We start from the raw sequence: 21,033 nt of genomic DNA on the forward strand, positions 1-21,033 counted from the left end.
CCAGGCTAGTCCAAGCCCTCAGTGTGTATCCCAGGCTAGTCCAAGCCCTCAGTGTGTATCCCAGACTAGTCTGGACCTCATCACTCTCCCGCCTCTATCTCCTCAGCACTGGGATTAGCCACCGTGCACAGTTCTGATAACTGGACTTTTTTAATGCCCTGTTTAAATATCTGCTAACCATCACCAAGCATTTTATAAAGCACTTAGGCAATAATGAAATGGTCTATTGCCCCCAATTCAAATTTATTGCAATCCTATCGCAGTCTGACCCTGTGTCATCAGAGATAGGTGGGGCGCTCTCTCTCTCTCTCTCTCTCTCTCTCTCTCTCTCTCTCTCTCTCTCTCTCTTTTTATAAACCCAGTGGAGCAGAAGTGGGAGACTTTGCTCCTGACTGAAGATGCCAAGCACAGCACACACCATTCTTATCTAATCAAGGAAAGCGGTGCTTTCTCTTTTGCTTATATTTAAAATCATTGCCCCTTTAGGGCAAAGGCCATTGAGTCCCTGTGGACCTCTTTTCTTGAGCTGTATTACAGGCATCAGTGCAGCTTGATTCAGACTTCACAGAAAGGATCAGCTCACGAAGCTAAGGTGATTACATCACCCTCATCAGAGTGTTTCTTCAGGCTTTCCCTGAAGCACATTCCAAATACAAACCGACTGTTCTCCAGCACTTCTCTCAAGGTTGATGCTTCTCAATTGACTTGGGGATTATCCACAATACCTAGGAGCAGCCACTAGTACCTACTAGCTGGAAGTCTCTCAAGGGACCTCTCTCCAAGAATAGCTACTGAAAGAGATGGATCATTCTAATGTTTTCTAGGAATGGACTTCCAGTCCACATGCATCTTAAAGAATGCAGTGCTTGCCTTGCAAGCCCGAGAACCTGAGCTCGATTCCCAGAACCCAGGTTAAAAAAGAAAAAAAAAAAATGGAGAACGATGGTGTGCGCATGTAATTCCAGTGTTTGAAAAGCCGAGACAAGCAGAGACCTGGGCCTTGCTGAACAGCCAGCCTGACACACTTGATGATTTCCAGGACAGTGAGGGATCCTGTCCTTCCCCCAAAATGTGGATAATACCCAAGGAATGGCATGCAAAATTGTTTGTCCTCTGACCTCCACATGCAATCACCTGTACATGTGAACATGCACACACACACACACACACACACGGGGGGGGGAGGAAGAGAGAGAGAGAGAGAGAGAGAGAGAGAGAGAGAGAGAGAGAGAGAGAGAGAGAGAGAGAGAGAGAGAACCAGGATCCAGGATGTATCCATCCTTCTGTCCTAGTACCTGATTCCTACCAGATGGCAACTTCTCATTCACCCACTATTTCATAGACACTGGCTGAGTACTGGCATCACACAGAGAGGAATGTGTCCGTAAATAAAGTGTTTTAGGTGGAATCAGGCGTGGACCAAAGCAACTATCACTCAGGGGGTAGAGGAGGAAGGCTGTGCCTAGCGACAGAAGCAAGCGCACATCCACTGCTAGACCTGAAGGCTATCAGTGAAGGCCCCGCCTCCTCAAAGCCGTGGTGGCAGAGCTGAGAGGTGAAGGAGTGGGAGCTCACCAAGCGAGAATGGCTTACAACAATGTTCCAGGTATGAACAGTGCCACAGACAAGGCCCTTAATAAGGTTCTGTGATGTGAATGAGTTCAGCTTTCATTTTGTACGATCACAAGAAAATGGACCAGATGAAGAGTCCTGTTCTAACTCTGTGACATGAAGGCCTGTGTCATCGTTCCTCTTACCTATTCTCACGTGGACATTCTTGAAATGGACATCACTGTTGATGTAATTGCAGTTGTCTCTGAGGGTAAACAAGATCATTGCAAACTCCTGCCCTAACGGAAATGTCATTCTTTCCCTCTCTTATGTTTTTCAGATTAAGGACGCTCAAATGCAAAACGCACGATGCGTCCTGCAAATTGACAATGCTAAACTGGCTGCAGATGACTTCAGATTGAAGTAGGTGCTCTAAATCACAGTAAATGTAGGATGTATGGGGGTGGGTTGGCGGGTTGGTGGGTTGTCTTGGTTTTTGTTTTTGAGATAGGACCTTGCTATGTGGTTCACACTGGCCCCCAAAGTCAGCATCCTCTTTACTACAGATGTCTGCCTTCACACCCAGCACCATGGTAAATTTTCTGTCCTATCAAAGGGCCAAGGCAGTTTCTTTATTAACCAATGAAAGTAACACATATACACATGACCTTCCTCCATCAAAGGGGGTAGGGGGAGAGAGAGGGAAAGGAATAGGGAAGGAAGAGGAAGAAATGGGGAAGCCACAGCACATGTGTGGGGGTCAGGGGACATTTTGCACTTCTCCCCTTCCAACACCCAGGTTCCAGGGATAAAACTCCAGATGTCAGGTGGCCATCAAGTGCCTTTGCCTGATGAACCAGCTCACTGGTCCTGAGAAAGAATTCAGTTACACTGAGATGAGCTAAGAAACTTCTATTACATTATATCAGAACTGTGGAGCTTAAGGGTAATAAAAGCTATGTGATCCTGCCAAGCACTCTTGGGGACAGACATCGCCCCCCCCCCAGGATGCTAAAATTTGTTACCCACCATTGTTTCTGAACACCTCCCAGCAATTGCTATTGTTCTTGTTGGTCAGCTCTGGTTACTAAAACGGTCTTTTTTAGTAACCCGGTTTCTGCTGCCTTTTCACCCACTAAACCTAATTCTATCACTCAGAGCAAGAACAAAGAAACCCAGAACTCCATTTCTGCACACGTGCCCTTCTGTGATGTGAGAGCCACGGGTCTCCACGGGGTGACCCTCCCACACGGACATTTGGCTCACACATCGCAGCCAGATTCCATGGGTGACTCCTATACCTTCCAGTTGCTGGTGTTTTTACCATCTCACCCAGTTAACCGAAGAACTTGAACCGATCCATAATTAGTCCACTTTAAATACTCTTCATCTTTTTTGTTTGTTTGTTTTTTTGTTTTTGTTTTTCGAGACAGGGTTTCTCTGTAGCTATGGAGCCTGTCCTGGAACTCCCTTTGTAGACCAGACTGGCCTCGAACTCACAGAGATCCGCCTGCCTCTGCCTCCCAAGTGCTGGGATTAAAGGCGTGCTCCATTACCGCCAGGCTACTTGTTCACCTTCTTATAGACACTCACATGACCGCACTCCCTCCAAATTGCTGAGCACTAGGGCTTCCTGGCCCAGTCTGCGTGGTGTGTCCACACTAACGGCACTGCACTGTAGAAGGACAGGGTTTTGATGCTAACGAAGATGAAAAAGAAGGAAATCAAAAAGTACATCCGAAGGTGCCGCTATTAGATTTGTGAACCCGGTCCTGCTTGGCCAGGGGCTGTTCTATTATGGCTTAGGCTTGCTTTGGTGTATTAACTTGTGTCTTTGCCAGATGGTTGCAGAGGAAAAGAAATGACGAAAATGACTCACATCGGACACATCTGTTTAACAAAATGATGAAAATAAGCTCACCCTGTAAAATTTCTCTTTGGGTTATTAGTTTCTGAAGTATTAGTATTTGGTGGGGAGGTTGTTTGTTAAACTTGGGATATTGTTATTTATTTTTTGTTGGCTTGGTTTGGGCTTATTGCTGTTGCCTGTTGTTTTCACAGTCCTTGGAATCAAGCCCAGGTCCTTATATGCAAACACTCTACCACTCAGCCCCTAAATTCAGACACTTTTCAAAAGTGTAAATGAACAGAAATTAGATATAGATACAGATGCTTATGTGAATAAACATTTGCCTGCATGTATGTCTTGCACCATGTGTGTGCCTGGTACCCACAAAGATCAGAAGAGAGCATCATAATCCCTATAACTGGAGTTACAGGTGGTTATAAGCCACCATGCAGGTGCTAGGAATTGAAGCAGGGTCCTCTACAAGAGCAGCCAGTGCTCTTAACCACTGAGCCATCTCTCCAGCCCCAGTGATGGATTCTGTTACAGAGCAAATGACCTGATTCCCATGTTCCCATTCACTTTCACAAACATGTGAAGGGGGTTGAGATAAAGTGCAGGAGCTGACCTATCTCGTGTTGCATCATCTCCTCCATCACGGCTGTAGAAGGACTCTTACGCCTGCATCTTAATTCATTCCCAGGTATGAGGCTGAGAGGGGGATGCTCGTCACTGTGGAAGCTGATCTCCAAGGCTTGAGCAAGGTTTTTGATGACCTGACCCTTCAAAAGACAGACTTGGAAATTCAGATTGAAGAACTGAACAAGGACCTGGCCATCCTCCAGAAGGAGCATCAGGAGGTGAGTGAGTCGCAGGGATGTTTAGGGAATGCTGAAGCAGCTCCAATAGCAAAATAATAAAAATGAGAGGAGAAGAAACAGGAAGAAGAGGTGATGGCGGCGGTGCTGATGGTGACAGAGAGAATGTCAAACCTGCCAGCCACCCTTTTGCATGAGGTTGCTCTCCCTTAAGAACCTGAAAGGAGTGAGCCAGACCCCAGGAAGCCTTCTCCCTGTTTCCTCTCATCATTATTTGTGCCCAGTGAAGGAAGTCACAAGATTTATTATATTTTTTTCCTCCCAGTCTGATCTGAGGGTATTATTCAGACTAAACACAATCGGAATCTTACTCCCATAGGAAGTTGATGCCCTTCGCAGGCAGCTGGGCACCAATGTCAACGTGGAAGTAGACGCTGCTCCAGGCCTGAACCTGGGAGAGATCATGAATGAGATGAGGCAGAAATACGAAGTCTTGGCCCAGAAGAACCTCCAAGAGGCCAAAGAACAGTTTGAGAAACAGGTACTTTAAAGTGTGAGCAGGAGTGTCGCACTGACCTCCCCCCCCCCGCCTTCTGTTTTCTTTCTCTTCTTCTTCCCTCTCCTTTTCTGGTCTGCCCTCCTCTCTTTTATGTTCCTCTTTGCTCATTTTCTTAATTCTTGGAACTTTAGAGCGCAGCCCTGCAGCAAGAAGTCACCGTGAACACCGCGGAGCTGAAAGGAACCGAGCTGCAAGTCACGGAGCTGAGACGCACCTGCCAGGGCCTGGAGATCGAGCTGCAGTCTCTCCTCAGCATGGTGAGCCCCTTGGCCTCCCCTGCTCGGTCTAGTCCGTGCTGACCAAGGCCTGTGTTCAGAACTCTAGAAGCACAGACTCCTGTAAGAAGTAACCTCTCCCCTTGCAGAGCCAAAAAGGAAACAGGTCCAACAGCTAATAATAGCCACACCTCAGAAAGAAGCAGGGGAAGGGTAATGACCTGTACAAATGCAGGGGAAAAAGTAGATCTTGAAGATTCCATGGGGAAAATTGCATTGATCTGAGAACTTAAATCAAAGAAGAGCTTTAGGTTAGGAAAAGAGTAGAGTCATCTCAGGCTAAGCAAGCATCAGCCACCGCAAGTTATGCCAACAACACTACCAAGATGACTCTGTGGCTTTCTGCTTCTGGTGTCAGGGGTAAGGGACATAGTAGTCAGGCTCATGTCCGTGTGGTGGAGAGCAGAGAGGAATAACTGAGCTGTGGGGCAACTCTTAGAGTTGATTCTTAGGGAAGAAAGAAAGAAAGAAAGAAAGAAAGAAAGAAAGAAAGAAAGAAAGAAAGAAAGAAAGAGAGAAAGAAAGAAACCTTATCAGTTTTGCTTGCGCTTCATCAAGGCAGGCATGACATCCTCCCAGGTCAAGGAAGTCAATCTTGATCTTGTGGCACAGTGCAGCACACTGAAGGGACAGAAGACACAAAGCTCAAACAAAACAAGTCCAAGAGACGGCAGGTGTAGCTGGCTGCTGGGTCTGTCTAAATGGGAAGAACCTGCAAGCTAGAAAATGTGTAGTGATCAAAAGCTGCAAAAAATTCTTCCCAGAAGACAAAACAGTTGTGTGGCTTACTTCAAGGAAGCAAATGAGAAACACTTTCCTTGTCTGCCATTCTCAGAAAGAGTCTCTGGAGCGCACCCTGGAGGAAACCAAGGCTCGTTATGCCAGCCAGTTGGCAGCCCTCCAAGGAATGCTGAGCTCCCTGGAGGCCCAACTGATGCAGATCCGGAGTGACACAGAACGCCAGAACCAAGAGCACAATGCCCTTCTGGACATAAAGACCCGGCTTGAGCAGGAGATCGCTACCTACCGCCGCCTTCTGGAAGGAGAAGACGTAAGGTAAGGACCTTCGGGTGTGTGTCCCTATCTGTCTGCAATTCTCTTTCACAGTCCTTGTCAAGCCAATCCCCCACACAAAGGCAATTTTACACACACACAACGAGGAGATGAAAATATAGCAAATAGTATAAAACACCCCAACCATCAATAGCCTTTGAATGAGGCCTTCGGGCAGCTCTGAGTCAGAAGATGGTTCTCTTAATGATACCGAAGGCATGTGATTTAATTCTTATTGAATGTGGAACTGGAAGCACAGTAACTCCTTGCACTACTCATGAATTAAACCACAGGCCACAGAGGCCCCTGGGACCCTGTTTGTAAACACGCAGAACTGAAATGGCTGCTTGCAAACATAAATCCAAGGCCATCAGGAGAACATAGATTTGAACTTCCGTCCTAATTGTTTTTTCTTCACTATAGACAGTTCCAGTAGATGATAAGCAGGTCCATTTTGACACTGTGTGTTTTCCAAGCTAAAAAGTAGAACACTCTAGTGTCGAATAAAAATAGTCCAAGGGACAGAAGTAGGAAAATAATATTTAACCTCCCATCAACCCAGACTTTGATCAACAAAAGGACATGGAGGGAAGTTCCCCAGCTTTGATGAGGAAATAATGCCTTCTTTCGTTTCTTTGCTTTAAAAAAAAAAAAATGACGACCACAGAACTACAGAGTACCAGCTGGCCACTTTGGAAAGTAAGGGTAAGTGTTCTGCCCTTGTGCAGGATTCTATGATGCGGAAACCTCAGCAGCCCTCTGGCAACTGTCTGTCCCTGAGGAAAGGTCAAAGACAGAGGGTCCTCAAAAGCACAATTAAGAACCAGGTTTCTATTTATTTACTTAGTGGACGCTTGCATGTGTGTATTCATGTGTGTGTGCCTCTGTGTGTGTGTGTATGTGTGTGTGTGTATGTGTGTGTGTGTATGTATGTGTGTGTGTGTATGTGTGTGTGTGTATGTGTGTGTGTGTATGTGTGTGTGTGTATGTGTGTGTATGTGTGTGTGTATGTGTGTGTGTATGTGTGTGTATGTGTGTGTGTGTGTATGTGTGTGGGGGGTGTATGTGTATGTATGTGTGTGTGTATGTGTGTGTGTGTGTGTGTGTGTGTGTGTGTGTGCGCCCATATGAAAGTCAGAGGACATGCATATCACCACCTCCAGCTTGGAAAGAAAGAAAGAAAGAAAGAAAGAAAGAAAGAAAGAAAGAAAGAAAGAAAGAAAGAAAGAAAGAAAGAAAGAAAGAAAGAAAGAAGAAACCCTGGGTTCCAGCACCAGAACTCAGGTCCCTACACGTTTTTAGCAAGCATTTTACCAGCTGAGTTCTCACCAGTCCCAAGACATCAGGATTCTAAAAATCTTGCACGTCATGTAAAAGCCCCCCTCCAAGTGGGGACCTTGGCATAGTCGCTATGACAAGGCAATTTCTTAGCCTGTGCTAATGCTCAGACAGTGACCCTGAAAAGGAAATATACAACTCAAATGTGGATTTCATTAGAGAGTGTCTGTGTCCATCTGAGGGGGGGAAGAGAGGAATATATAAATTTGGGGAGAGTCTGTGCTTTCTTATAAAGTCAACTTAAGATTACACAAGAAAAAGAATAGGTTCGGGGCTTTTATTTTTTCCTAAGAAGAGGAAATAAATGAAAGCAGCAACGGCTGGAAGTGGAAAGGTATAACAGGGTAGCCATGGGCCTGTTCCAACCTCTGATATTTCATACACACACACAGATATCAAGAAAACCAGGAAGATTAAGACCGTGGTAGAGGAAGTGGTGGATGGCAAGGTCGTGTCCTCTGAAATCAAGGAGGTGGAAGAAAGGGTATAGCCCGCTGCCGAGGGGAGGCTGCTCCAGCTGAAAATGAGAGAAAGTGGCCGTCAGAAAACACCATCAGCACTGTGCAGTGATTACGGTGGGATGGGGAGTCTACGTCTCAGTCTCTGTAATTAAATATAAATGTTCTCGCTCTGCACTGAAGTGTTTGCAAGATTGAACCAGGGAGTACTAGCCTATTTAAGCCATCATCACTGCCATTGTCATCACAAGGCCCATTCATCACAGGCCCCTTCGTTTATACTGAAGCTCTCAGTTGGAGGCGTTCTAGCAAATTGCAAATAAACCTCTCTCTGTTTGAGTTTTGTTTTTCTTGTTTCTGAATTGCTAAAAACAGCAGTAGGGAGTCCATGAGTTCTCCATGGAGGCAACTTCCTACATAATCTCATTGGATTTGTTTCCTTCAAGCAGGTCTTGGCCTTTCCCCATTGTCTCTGCTACCTCTCCTGGTTCACCCTAATTCTTTGAATAATTTAAAAGAATTTCCAGTCACAAATGCTGAACAGAATTAGAGCAAGGCACACGATGATTGAAATGGCACTCAGTTAAGGGCAAAACTAGACAGAAGGTAGAATGTGTCTTCTTTTCATAATAAACTGCTGAACTCATTGAGCGTCGCTTCATTTGGTGAATCTGGAGTATGAAATGCCTCTCATGGTTCTTTGGGAACTGCTTTCATGAGACACAACGACACACTGAGACATCCACCTTTGTAGCAGGTGAAGCTTAGTGGCCTCCCGTGTGCCCGTGGGTTGTACAATAATTACCATTAATCCTAGAACATGTCCATCACCCCCACTGACAATCATTCCCAGGCGACGATGATTCCCAACCCCGACCTTGGTCCCCAGATGTGTGCACACACATATGCACAGACACCCAAACGTACATACATGCGGATGCACCCACACTAGTGCCCACACTAATACAAATATGCACACATATATGAAAGCGGGAAATACGGAAGCCACCAGCAGGGAACTAGCTAGCCAAGTCACTGTGAAGATTGTGAGTGGGTGCTTACCAAAAATCTAAAGATTTATAGAACAGCACATAATTTTCTCCATGTTAAATATTCCCTACATTATGCAAAAAATGGAAGGTATATAAGACACAAATATGTGTGTGTGTGTGTGTGTGTGTGTGTGTGTGTGTGTGTGTGTACACACATTAATGCAGTGCTAGGGTTCAAATCCATGGTCTTATGCTTGCTAGACAGGTGCTGTGTACCAATTCAAGAAGATAGGCTGCTCTCGCTCTCTCTCTCTTTCTCTCTCTCTCTGTCTCTCTCTCTCTCTCTCCCTCCCTCCCTCCCCTTCCTTCCCTTCCTCCCTTCCTTTCACTCTTTATGTCTCTCTCTAGTTTCCGGTGCATCCCAGGCCGACCTCCAACCTATGATCCTTCCGCCTCAGTCTCTCAAGTGCTGCTAATAGGAACATTGGCCACCACACCCAGCGAACTCCTGTTAGAAACTCACGGTAACCCTGGTATTTTCTCTCTGCACCTCTGCTTATGCAATCACCACACCAACAAGTTCAGGATTGTTCTTGCTTGAAGCATCTCCACCTTTTTATCCATCTACATGACTGTCAAGCACAATTACAGTCACCTCTAAAACCTCAACAGTAGAAGCTTATGACTAGTACCAACCTCCAACCAACTAAGCTAATAGGCATGCCATGGGGAGGGGGCTGAGGAACGCAGCATCCTGCCTTCAAGGACAGCCATTGTAGAAGAAATACGGCTCTTTCCGACTGCCGAAGTGACCCCCCCTTCTGCTTAAGTTCAGAATAAGTTTTACTCATGCCTTCCAGAAAGCAAGGCAGTACCTTTTCACGGACACATTTAAACAAATTGCAAAGAAGTTCTTCCAAGCATAACAGCTCTGGGTACAACAAAAAGCTTTTTTAACCAAACAGTAGGCTGGGACTCGGGATAAAACATCAGTTGGATGCCTGATCTCTACTTTAGAAGCCAATGGTTCAGGAGAACACACGTGTAGAACATCAACGTGTTTTATGGAAGCTGAATATGGATATGGAGCAAAACTATTTAAAATACACATGTGAGCATTAAGGATGGGAAGCCCACATTTCAGCACAAAATGGGCTCCAAGTTCAAGAATACCTGCTAGTCCTATCCCACCCTTATGTGCTCCTAACTAGGCGGTGATTTTGGTTTGGATGCATCCCTTCTGACTCTGTAAGCAGATAACGACCTCTGTCTTATTTCTCTAGTGGTAAAATGGAGCCCCTCAGCCTTGGGAGAGCGTTGCTTGTGAGTAATAGTCAATCACAATGCCAATCACTTATGCTTTATAATAAGTCAGGACATGAGCCCAGAGGACAAAACCCAAACTAAAGACACATTTGCCTATACACTGGTAGAATTTCACATGCTGTCACTTTGCATAAATCATGGAAAGTCATTTTGTGAGTCTTAAGAAGTTCCAGGAAGGACAGAGCCAGGGTTCCTGGTTGGTATGTAGGAGAGAACTCCAATCCACAATTAGGGAGGCCAGAGTCACCTTGTATCCCTTCCAATTTCACAGAGAGCAGCAACAGGGTTGCCCTGTGTGTAGGATACACTGCAGATGCAAATGCTACCTCTGCCTTAAGTCAACATCCCGACCTTGAGATGATTCCATTGTAAAACGGGATGAGAGTAGAGCACCACCACGGGAGCTCTCAGAAACACAGTGTCTGTGACCGGCTTGCTTGGTTCAGGGTCTGCACAACAGCAAGAATGTGAGCACTGATCACAGTTCAAACAAGGACGAGCTCAGCCCACAAGCCTGGGACACAGCGTGAAGGAAGCCTTAGTGAAAGGCATCCATCTAGGGCTGCAGGTCTCGGCATTCCCAATCAACACCTTCGCATTCTCCCAACAAATGAAGCTAGTTGAGTTGCAGATTCTCTCATCAAACCTTGTCTGCCTGAGGTTGCTGGTCCTTCCCACGTTCACAGTAAATGGATAACTTCTGCAAATCTTGTGCTTGGAAGCCCTGCTTGTTCTTCATGACTGTGCATAGGTCAGAATGTATCCCTCGCCTGTGTTCCTTATTTAACAAGGTGAAGGAGAGCTGTATGTCACTATGGGCTCAGTATTCCTGACCCCGGGAAAGGGATTTGAAAAGGTGAGTGTCGGTATATTTGATCCTGGGTGTTCCTTATGGAGGACTGCCATGACGCTCACCTGTGACCCTCTGCATCTGTCCCTCAGCCCCCAAAAGGCAGCTCCAATTGTGGCCTGGTATGACTCCAGATTCATGATTTCCCCTCCGAGAAGGCTGGATAAGGGCAAATACTCTTCAGCTCTTAGGGGGCTATGGATACTGAATGAGGAGGAATCTAGGCTTCAGATCTGCACTCTACCACTCTAAAGCAAGTACCGACCTCAATGCCAACTCTGATGACAGAAAGGCCAGAGAAAGAAGTGTTCTTTGAGGTCAGGGTTCCCAGGAAAGGCAGAGATGCTATTAAATGCTCTGCTTGGGGCAGCCAAGCACCAGAGCCTTCTGGGAATATGCAAATGTTCTCACTAGGATGCAGACAGTGAGACCTCCACCCCCATCTACTGTGCCAGAGTCCATTAACACTCGTGAATCTTGTTGCTTGTCTCTGTATCAATACTTTCCTAATTCTGTAACATCATGACTCAGCAGTTTGACTTATCACGAGAAAAATCAATCCAATATATCTTGAATACTGATTTTGAAGCCTTTGAGAAAATGGACCAGGCATGGGTGATATCCAGATAGTTGCTAGATATGTAATCTTAGTTAAATAATAATACCAATTATGTTTAAAAATACATATAATGCAGTCATCTATACCTGTATCTTCTTTATATTAGAACATATAATATATAATTATATTATATTCTTTCTATATAGAGAGGGGCAGATAGTTATTTTTGAAGTTCAAGAATAGAATCATTTTACAATGAGGAACATAGACACTTGGGACATCATCTCAAGGAAGCATGTAACAGGAAACCCCTTCCCTTCCTCACCCATTGGAAATGCCCATAACCTAAATTCCTGAAGCGTTCTCCGTGCCCTGGAATTTCACTGATAGGTTTCCTCCAGGCATTGACATTTTTTTTCTCCAGGAACACCTTTCAGGGTAACACACTTCCCATCGGGATATTGTTTTCATGACCCATGTAGAAGCCATGCCTGTTTCAAAGGCAAAAATTATTATCAAAGTGTAACAGCAATGTTAGTTTTTAAAAATGACGACAGCAGATTAAACAATTATTTTTATTAGCTTTAATAATGTATGGTTGTGTGTGTGTGCAGGTGGGTATGTGGAGATGATTGCTGGTGCCCACTGAAACTGGAAGTGTTAGATCCCCTGGAGCTGGAATTAGACAGTTGTGGGTTGCCATGTGAGTACATACAGGGAACTGAGCCCAGGTCCTCTGGAACAATAGCAAGTGTTCTTACTCTCTCTAACCCCTGGATACGATCTTAGGATCCTGCTTCCCAAAGCTTTAAGAAGCCAGTCTCCCATGAGTTGCTCTATGCTGCAAAAATGCACCTCTCCTCCTCGAGCACTGAACTGCCATGGCTCACTGGCTTCTTAAACATGGAATCTTAACCATTTCTTATTCTGGACAGTGTTTTTTCTTTGTGTGTATTGGTGACGGTGAAAAGACCTGGGTGACACACAATCCATCAAGTCAACACACTTATTACAAAATTCCCAAAGGTGGTGCTGTTGAAGGAACAGCAGTGAACATCCAGCCAAAAGTCCCGTGGTTGACTAAGGACAATTCTGATGTAACTGTAACATTCAACTTCCGAACAGCACTTTCCCATGATCAACTGCTCTGCTTCCCACGGTCAGAAAAACAAGGACCGTGAAGCATCCTAACAGCAACTGTTTATATAATCTTGAAAACTAAAATTCTAGTATCTGTCCAGAAAAGGTATTTGCTTCCTGCCTTCCTCGTCTGCCCTGAAACTGTTTCTATTGAAAGAACCGCAAGCTTGATTGGCTGGGTTAAATTGTATTTCCAAAGGAGATAGACAGGGAAGAGGAGGGAAGCGCCTCAGGAAGCATGAGGCTCCGGAAGCATGAGGGTCCCTTAGTACTCCATCTGTCATCTTCCTGGTGTCTGGGAGACCCTGGCAGTGCTGAGAACACAGGCAAGGAAACAATGAAGGTGACAGATCCTTTAAGACAGTCTAGCTGCTCCACCCAGCCTCCTTGTGTGTGTGACAGACATCTACTGGAAATGATCATTCAATTATAGCTATATCAGTGAATTTTCATGATGCATAAAATCACATACCCACTGAGCTGGCCAGCTAGGGTGGGGATGGACATCCAAGCTGGAATGCAGCGATTGAACGCTTCAACCGCAACACCCACCTCCCAGCCTATAAAGGCATGACCCTTCTGGTATACCAGCATTACACCTCTCTGGGGTCACCACCTTGCCAAACTCCCTCTGCAGCCACACCATGTCGCTTTCAGTCTGCACCTCTGGACTGTCCAGGAGGTCGTCCTCACAGAATGGGGCAGCAGGCAGACCTTGGGGTGCATCTGCTTCTAGTATCGCCTGTGGCTATGGGGGAATGGCCTCTGGTTTTGGAGTTGGCTGTGGGGGGCTCATTTCTGCTGCATCCATGTTTGGCTCCAGTTCTGGCTTTAGCGGTGGCTCTGCAGGCTCCTTACCAGGGCTTGCCACCGCCTATGGTGGACCCCTGGGAGGTGGCTTGGGAGGGCTGGGCATGGGAATCGGGAGAAGCTCTGGTGGTGGGTCTCTGTGTATCCTCTCTGACAATGATGGAGGGCTTTTCTCCGGTTCTGAAAAAGAAACAATGCAAAATCTGAATGATAGACTAGCTTCCTACCTGGGCAAGGTTCGCGCACTAGAGGAGGCCAATGCGGAACTGGAAAGCAAAATTCGAGAGTGGTATGAAACACGAAGGACTGGAGGCTCTGGGCCCCAGGGTGATTACAGCAAATATTACCCCCTGATTGAAGACTTAAAGAACAAGGTAAGGGGAAGGGCTTTAGAACCTTATCAAAAAAATTATTACAATATTTTATAGTAATAAATCCTCTTAACTCAGATTTCTTTTAACTAGATTGTACTTGGAGAAGTTTCTCCTCTCAGGAAGTGCAGCTCTGTTCATCATAAAATGGCTGTACTTCCTCGTCTTTCTAAAAGAAATGTACATTTCTTAACTTCTAGACATTATTTTATCAAGACATTTGCTTTTAAAGTGAAGCTGTATTGAACCCTTTCAGGAATTTTGTTGTTTGTTTGTTTGTTTATTGTGGTGCTGGGGAGCAAACACGGGGCTTCGGGCACGTGACCAAGTTTTCTCTCATCAAGCTATATCCACAGCCTTTGCCTTAGGAAGTCGAAACTGAGGACTTTATACTGAGAGCGGCAACTGAAGCCCAGAAACTCAAATGCCGTCTGTTCTCTTCTAGATGTGGATTCTAGTTTGGGATGTTTAAATGTCTGTGTTTGAGTTGCGGGGAGTGCCTGCAGAGGTAGAAAGGAAGAGAGGAGCCCGTGGTAGGGAGGAGGTGCTTAAGGGGGATGTAATAAAACATATATGATAAGAAAGTAGAAGGGGATGCTGGCCTGAAAAACTTTAAACAAGGATGAGGTGGAGATGGAGGGAAAGGCAGGGGTGGGGAGGGAAGAGCAAGCAAAAGTAAAGATTATGAAAAGCCATCTAGAAGCTTACTGCTTGAAAAGCTGATTTCAAAATAAAGAGTTTGAAGGGAGGGAGAAAAGTCTTTAGCATCGCCATTTATTCTTACACGTCCAAAACGACATTTGGAAACTACCGGTACTTTAGGGCTCCGTTTTCATGCGTCTCCCGTTACTCTTCCAGATCATTTCTGCCAGCGTTGGGAATGCCCAGGTCCTCCTGCAGATTGACAATGCAAGGCTGGCTGCCGAGGACTTCAGGATGAAGTGAGTCTGTTACACCCATGCTAGGCAACTCATCCCTTCCTCCCACTCCCCACTTCCTGCCTCCAGTGGCGGCAGAGGAGTTAGCTCAAGTCCACACGCTCCTCACCTCCAGGGCTCTCTCAAATCCACACGACCCTTTAAGAAGCACCGAAAGTCCAACAGTTCACTTTATACAGCTTTAAAAGTATAAGTAGCTCCCACCTGGAGCTATGAACCATCTCTTTGTAATGACTCATAATTCAGCACGATAATGGTACCTATGTGTAAGCCTGAATTTTCAATGTATCAAAATGAATTAATAATATTTTTTGCCAAGGGGTTAAACGGAGCGATTGTTTCCCTGATGACACATACAACGGAAAGCTTAACCACGCATTTATTTTTATGTCCCAACTCCTTTCCCATGCCTCGCCCTCCTACACAGAGGGCAAACAAACTAATTTCCTTTCTGTATTACAAAATGTCCCCCACAGGGAGTTGTAATGACCATAGTCTTGAACTTGTGGAAGCCCAACAAAAGCTACTAACGAAGCATCAAGGTTTAAAGCCACTCACAAAGAAGAAGAAAAAGAGTAACTATTAGTTTATTACCAGCTAGTTTTAGGATATTGTTAGAAAGTCAAACTACAGGGAGACTTCTCCCTGGGGTGCAAGAGTCACTGTTGGGGAACGATAGTGTCTCGTTAGTCTTTGTTTTTCTTCTCAAGATGAGCAGTAAGCAATCATACACACATGAAGAAGAAAGGTCACAAAATCAAAAATTGCATCATATGCTCTTAATGCACTATTTTTCCTCCCTTTTTTTTTAGGGTCTCATGCATCTCAGGCTAGTCTAGAATTCACAATGTAGCTGGAAATGATTTTGAACTCATGCCCCTTCTGCCTCCACTTCCCAAGTCCTGGGACTCCAGATATGTGCCCCTGTGTCTGGCTCTCCGTGCACAGATCTATACGTCAATAGCCCTGAAGATGTCCAGGGCCCGTGACAATGCTGTGTGTTAATGCTGACTACCTAAACTGTTGGCACTTGGTTTTTAGGTATGAGAATGAGCTGGCTCTGCGCCAGACTGTGGAGGCTGACATCAACGGGCTGCGCAGGGTGCTGGACGAGTTAACCCTGGCCAGAGCTGACCTGGAGGCACAGACAGAGAACCTGACTGAGGAGCTGGCCTACATGAAGAAGAACCACGAGGAGGTCAGAAATAGCCTTTTTTTTCCCCTTCCAGACCCAAACATTACAAATTTGAATTAACAAAGCTAGCGAATACATTACCTCTGTCTTAAAATGACTATTAGTTTTGGTGTTCTTGTATGTGCACCCCCTAGCCTCCACCCACCCCTCCCCCTCTCTCTCTCTTCCTCCCTCCCTCTCTCTCTCTCTCTCTTTCTTGTGTGTGTGTTACAGTATTGTTTGTTAAGGTTTACTAGATTAGAGTATTAGACTCAAGATGGCAAAGAGTAGTCTGATTCTATTGCTTACATTAAGTAATGGCAGGAATTTTAAACGGAGTATTTTTAAAAACTAAAACAAAAGTCTGCAGATAATATATATGCCGCATATGCTAGAGAAATGTAACCAGAATGACATCATATGGGACTCTGATGTGCACATCCGAGGCTGGGGCATGGAAAGGAGGAAGGGTTGCTGGCAATGGCCTTCTAAGGAAGTTCTTGCTGGATTCTCCATGACTGTGAAACAGTGTACGAGCACAGGTACCAGTTGCAGCCCTAGCTTTGCAGCAGTTGCTGGAGCAACCTGCACACCAGGTCCCTTTCTTTTCCTTAATTATAGGAAGTGGGTGTTCAAGAACCACGGGCACAGAACACGGAGCCCTTGGTCATTCAAGAAACCTGTGAAAATATCATGGTTTCTGTTCGTTTCTCTTAATCAGAAGAAAAATGGGTTTTCAAGTTAAAAACTTACTGGTGTCTTGCATTAATATTTTGCTTTTATACCAACTCGGTCAAAAATGAAGTTTTATTATCATGGAAGAAGAGGCCCGGTAAAGCAAAAGTACCTGGGGACCCCACTAGTCACGTGAACTTCCACATCCTTCTCTCTCCCTTGCTGTCCCTAGGAACTCCAGAGTTTCCAGGCAGGTGGTCCAGGTGAGGTCAGTGTAGAAATGGATGCTGCACCTGGGATAGACCTCACCAAGGTGCTCAATGAAATGAGGGCCCAGTATGAAACCATGGCCGACCAAAATCGGAAAGACGCAGAGGCCTGGTTCCTTGAAAAGGTAACACCAAGACAGAGATTTGGTGCGTTCCCAGAAAGCCCTTTAAGCCAGCACAGAGCTCACCCATCCACCCGCTTGGCTGTTGCAGAGCGGAGAGCTCAGGAAAGAGATCAGCAGCAACACGGAGCAGCTTCAGTCCAGCAAGAGCGAGATCACCGACCTGAGGCGCATGGTGCAGAACCTGGAGATTGAACTTCAGTCCCAGCTCGCCATGGTAGGACAACACGCGGGAGCGAGACGGCCACATCTTTCACTTCCAACGAAAATGTTACGTCCACCATAGGTGGGACCGTGGGCTGTCATCTTGTCTTCGGACCCTCACGCTGCTCTGTGTCTCTCCCATTTGCAGAAGAAGTCCCTGGAAAACTCACTGGCTGAAACCGAGGGCGGCTACTGCTGCCAGCTGTCTCAGGTGCAGCAGCTGATAGGCAACCTGGAGGAGCAACTCCAACAGTTGCGGGCGGATGCAGAGCGCCAGAACGCCGACCACCAGCGGCTGCTGGGCGTCAAGGCCCGCCTGGAGATGGAGATTGAGACCTACCGCCGGCTCCTGGATGGGGAGGCGCATGGGTGAGCAGACAGATAGTGAGGTTGGAAATATCACAGGGACTGATCGGCAGTAGACTCCTGCCGCAGATCGCTTTTTTTTTTTTTCTGCAATGGGAAAAGAGGTCTGTAGTAGATTAAACATGGAACAGTTCTTGCCAGCAAGCCTAGCACATGGAAGGCTGAGGCAGCTGAAGCCTGGATTACATCTATCTAGTAAGACCGTCTCCGGGAAGCAGAGGTGGGCTGGTGAGTAGCTCAGAGGGTAAAGAGTTTGCAAACGTGAAGAACTGAGGCCAGAACCCCCAAACCCACGTATTTCTGGAATTTCATCTCTCCTACTAATTTCATCCCTCCTACTGAAGACGGAAGGTGGAGACAGGAATATCCCCAGAAGTTTATGGCCCAGTGCGTCTCAAACAAGGTGTAATCCAGGACCAACCTGGGCTGTAGCTGACATCCATGTATGAAGTGGCAAACACACCCTTACACCTACACACATGAACGTGCATGCACATACATACACACAACACACACATCATACACACACATAAAGATTATTTTTAAAGAGGAGGAAGAAAGGATAAAACAACAAATCTAGAAAACACATACCTAGAGTTTATTAAATACTACACAAAATTATCTAGTCATTTGTTACTCAAAACTAATTAATAAAATGCTGCATTGGCAAAGACATTGTAAACGATCACTTACATGTCCTAAAAGATCCAACTGAGGGCCTGATGCTAGGGAAGGCACATCAATAGTATCCATCTGGACCACCTCCGTCGCATGGTAGCAAGCCTGTCAGAAACAATAGCAGCTTAATATGGAGTGGAAATACTACTCCAAATTGTAAATCAAGAAAGCTGATTTCTGAGACCACGCTGCCTCCCTTCACAGCCCACTGCAGGGGGTTTAGAAACAATTGTGTGTTAGCCCAATTGGTTACCCTTGTGGTGCATCATTCAGCCAAGAAACTTGTAATAGCATCTCTATTTTCTGCATAGTGGCATAGACATCCTTAATGTTTAAACTCCAACAGCAGATTCTCCTTTCCCAGCAATCGCATGAGCCCTGCCTTTGTTTTCTTTACAGCGACGGTTTTGAGGAGAGTTCATCCCTCGCTGTCTCCAAACCTCAGAGCCAGGCACCATCAGTGGACTCCTCGAAAGGTACAGAGATACGAATCATTCAAAACAAGTCAGAACCCCTCTCATTAAGGACTGAACTGTGAGATCTCACTAAGGGTTGAGCAGAATTAACTTCTGATGTAGTTGTGTTCTGAGCAGGGGACACATCAGAGTCTTTCCTGAAGCGAAGTGAGCAGTGGGTAGCTGATTAAACCTCTCAGGAGGCTAAGTCAGGGGAATCCACTCCAGGAAGGTGTGATGAGCACCACACACATACTTCGGAAATGCCTTGAAACGCTCTAGACCTGGTGGTGCTTGCCTGCCATTCCAGCTCTTAGAAGATGGAAAGAAAGAGGACAGTGAGCTCCAGGCCAGCTCGAGCTACTTAGCAAGCCCCTGAGCTGAAAGAAAAAGAAAGGAAGAGGGAAACAGAGAGATGGAGGGAGAGATTGGGTATCTTGATTTGTGCACAAGGCAGTATTGAATGAATGAATTTCCACTAAATAAAACTCATTGGGTTTGGAATGGAAGTCACCCCCGAAAGTCTAAGTTTGAAGAAAAGCTTAGACTGAATGAGAGTAAACTTTGGGTTGATAATTGGTTCGTAATAATCATTACCCCTTTTTTCTGTGTTTCACCTTTAGACCCAAATAAAACTCGGAAAATCAAGACAGTTGTGCAGGAGATAGTGAATGGCGAAGTGGTCTCATCCCAAGTTCAGGAACTTGAAGAAGCAATGTAAGACCTCACGCCGGCTCCTTAGGAATGCAACGTTTACAGCTAGAAGTTCTTGCTTTATATGCTACGTTAATGTCGCATCTGTTTTGGTCGATTTCCCCCTCTTTGGATTCTCTGTTCAGGTTGGGTCTTGTTAGCATGTTTGAAACAAGATCCAATTACAAGTCCCCATGGCTGTGTTGATCTTTATTGTTCATTCACCTTACACCTTTACACCTTCCTGGGCTCCTTCAGGAGTCTTTCCAGTAGGTTCTGTTTTCTGGTCCCCTGGACCATTCGTTTCATCCAAGAGCTTTGATGGAATAGCATTGTTTTAACAGAGCTAACTTTGATTAAAGATTAATGGCAATAAAATGAAGTGTGTGCTTCCTTGATTGCAACAGTAGTGTCAAGGGCATAGGCACAAGCTTCTATGATATTGATAATAAAGTACATAAGCACTCAGACCAAAAAATAATGAGATTGGAGATTAAGATTATTTTAAGGGGCTGTCCTCTGTGCCAGCCCACTGAGGTCGCTGGAATTTTATAGTTTCCTCTGTAGGAGAGGACAGTTGTTCGATTCTTTTTCTGGGGTCTTAATTCATACAGACAATGAGTCTCTATACACTCAATTCCACCCTTAATGAGTCCCCTGTAGAATGAAAGATTGGAGAATCAATGGTAAAGAAGACTTGGTCCTTGTCCGAGGGCAAAGGTAGACATCTACCAGGCATGGTGACACCTTGACAAAGGGCTCACAGAAGTCCCAAGGATACATGGGAGAAGTTCAAGTTTCTTTCGGGGCAGCTAAATGTTTTATTCAGAAGCCAACCAGGTGGTGGAGAGAGAAAAGAACAGGGTGTATACCTGTAACAAGATCCAAGGGTGGAGACCTCCCTTGCTTGGTTCTCCTGTCTCCTGTCTGGGAGTGGCAAGGCCTAGGGTGGGGCTTTTTATGAGAAAGAGTCAGAGCCAAAGCCAATGACAGAAGTCGGGTTCTGGGTTGAGATAGAAGGTAACCAAAGTCTAAACCAGAGTAGATGGTGGTTTGACCTAGATTGTCAAAGGTCCTGAAAGAAAAACAAGGGTGGGATTCAGTGAGGAAGACCCAGGACTCCAAAGTCAGACTGGGTTCCAATCCTAGTTCTGTTACGTAATCTTGAGCAGCTCCTCTCTGCATGTCTCCGTCTCCACATGTGCACATGACCTTGCAGGTGCACGCATCCTCGGCCATGGATGTGCAGGCCAGAGCAGAACATTGGGCTCCTTCACTGTCGCTCTTCCTCTTGAGACAAGCCCTCTCACTGAGCTAGGTGGGCTGGCCAGGGAGTTCCCTGGCTCACAGCGCTGGGATTATATGTTATCTGGCCTGCTTCTCATGTGTGTGCTGGGGATTCTAACTCAACTCCTCATGCTTGCAGAGAGAAGGCTGTTTTTACCCCTTGTACCATCTCCCCAGTGCAGTTGACATAAACCAACAGGAACCTAGAGAGTGTTGGCGCTAGACA

At 45.8% G+C, this 21,033-nt stretch overlaps 2 protein-coding genes across 2 annotated transcripts in view; both read left to right on the forward strand.

Moving 5' to 3' along the window:
* Positions 1-8,158, forward strand: part of Krt20 (keratin 20) — a 9,444-nt gene extending 1,286 nt beyond the window's left edge. The window contains exons 2-8 of the mRNA XM_005368242.3: positions 1,892-1,974; positions 4,101-4,257; positions 4,595-4,756; positions 4,906-5,031; positions 5,885-6,105; positions 6,770-6,807; positions 7,833-8,158. Of these exons, the coding sequence (XP_005368299.1) occupies positions 1,892-1,974; positions 4,101-4,257; positions 4,595-4,756; positions 4,906-5,031; positions 5,885-6,105; positions 6,770-6,807; positions 7,833-7,930 (885 nt within the window). The 3' untranslated portion in view covers positions 7,931-8,158. The remainder of the gene's footprint in view (positions 1-1,891; positions 1,975-4,100; positions 4,258-4,594; positions 4,757-4,905; positions 5,032-5,884; positions 6,106-6,769; positions 6,808-7,832) is intronic.
* Positions 8,159-13,406: 5,248 nt separating this feature from the next.
* Positions 13,407-19,548, forward strand: Krt12 (keratin 12). The gene is made up of 8 exons (XM_005368243.2): positions 13,407-13,949; positions 14,805-14,887; positions 15,926-16,082; positions 16,966-17,127; positions 17,216-17,341; positions 17,477-17,697; positions 18,772-18,848; positions 19,451-19,548. Exons 1-8 carry the CDS (start codon positions 13,410-13,412, stop codon positions 19,546-19,548), a joined length of 1,464 nt encoding a protein of 487 aa, XP_005368300.1. The 5' UTR covers positions 13,407-13,409.
* The last annotated feature ends 1,485 nt before the right edge of the window (positions 19,549-21,033 follow it).

The sequence above is a fragment of the Microtus ochrogaster genome, unplaced genomic scaffold, assembly GCF_000317375.1.
Source record: "Microtus ochrogaster isolate Prairie Vole_2 unplaced genomic scaffold, MicOch1.0 UNK31, whole genome shotgun sequence".
NCBI lineage: Eukaryota > Metazoa > Chordata > Mammalia > Rodentia > Cricetidae > Microtus > Microtus ochrogaster.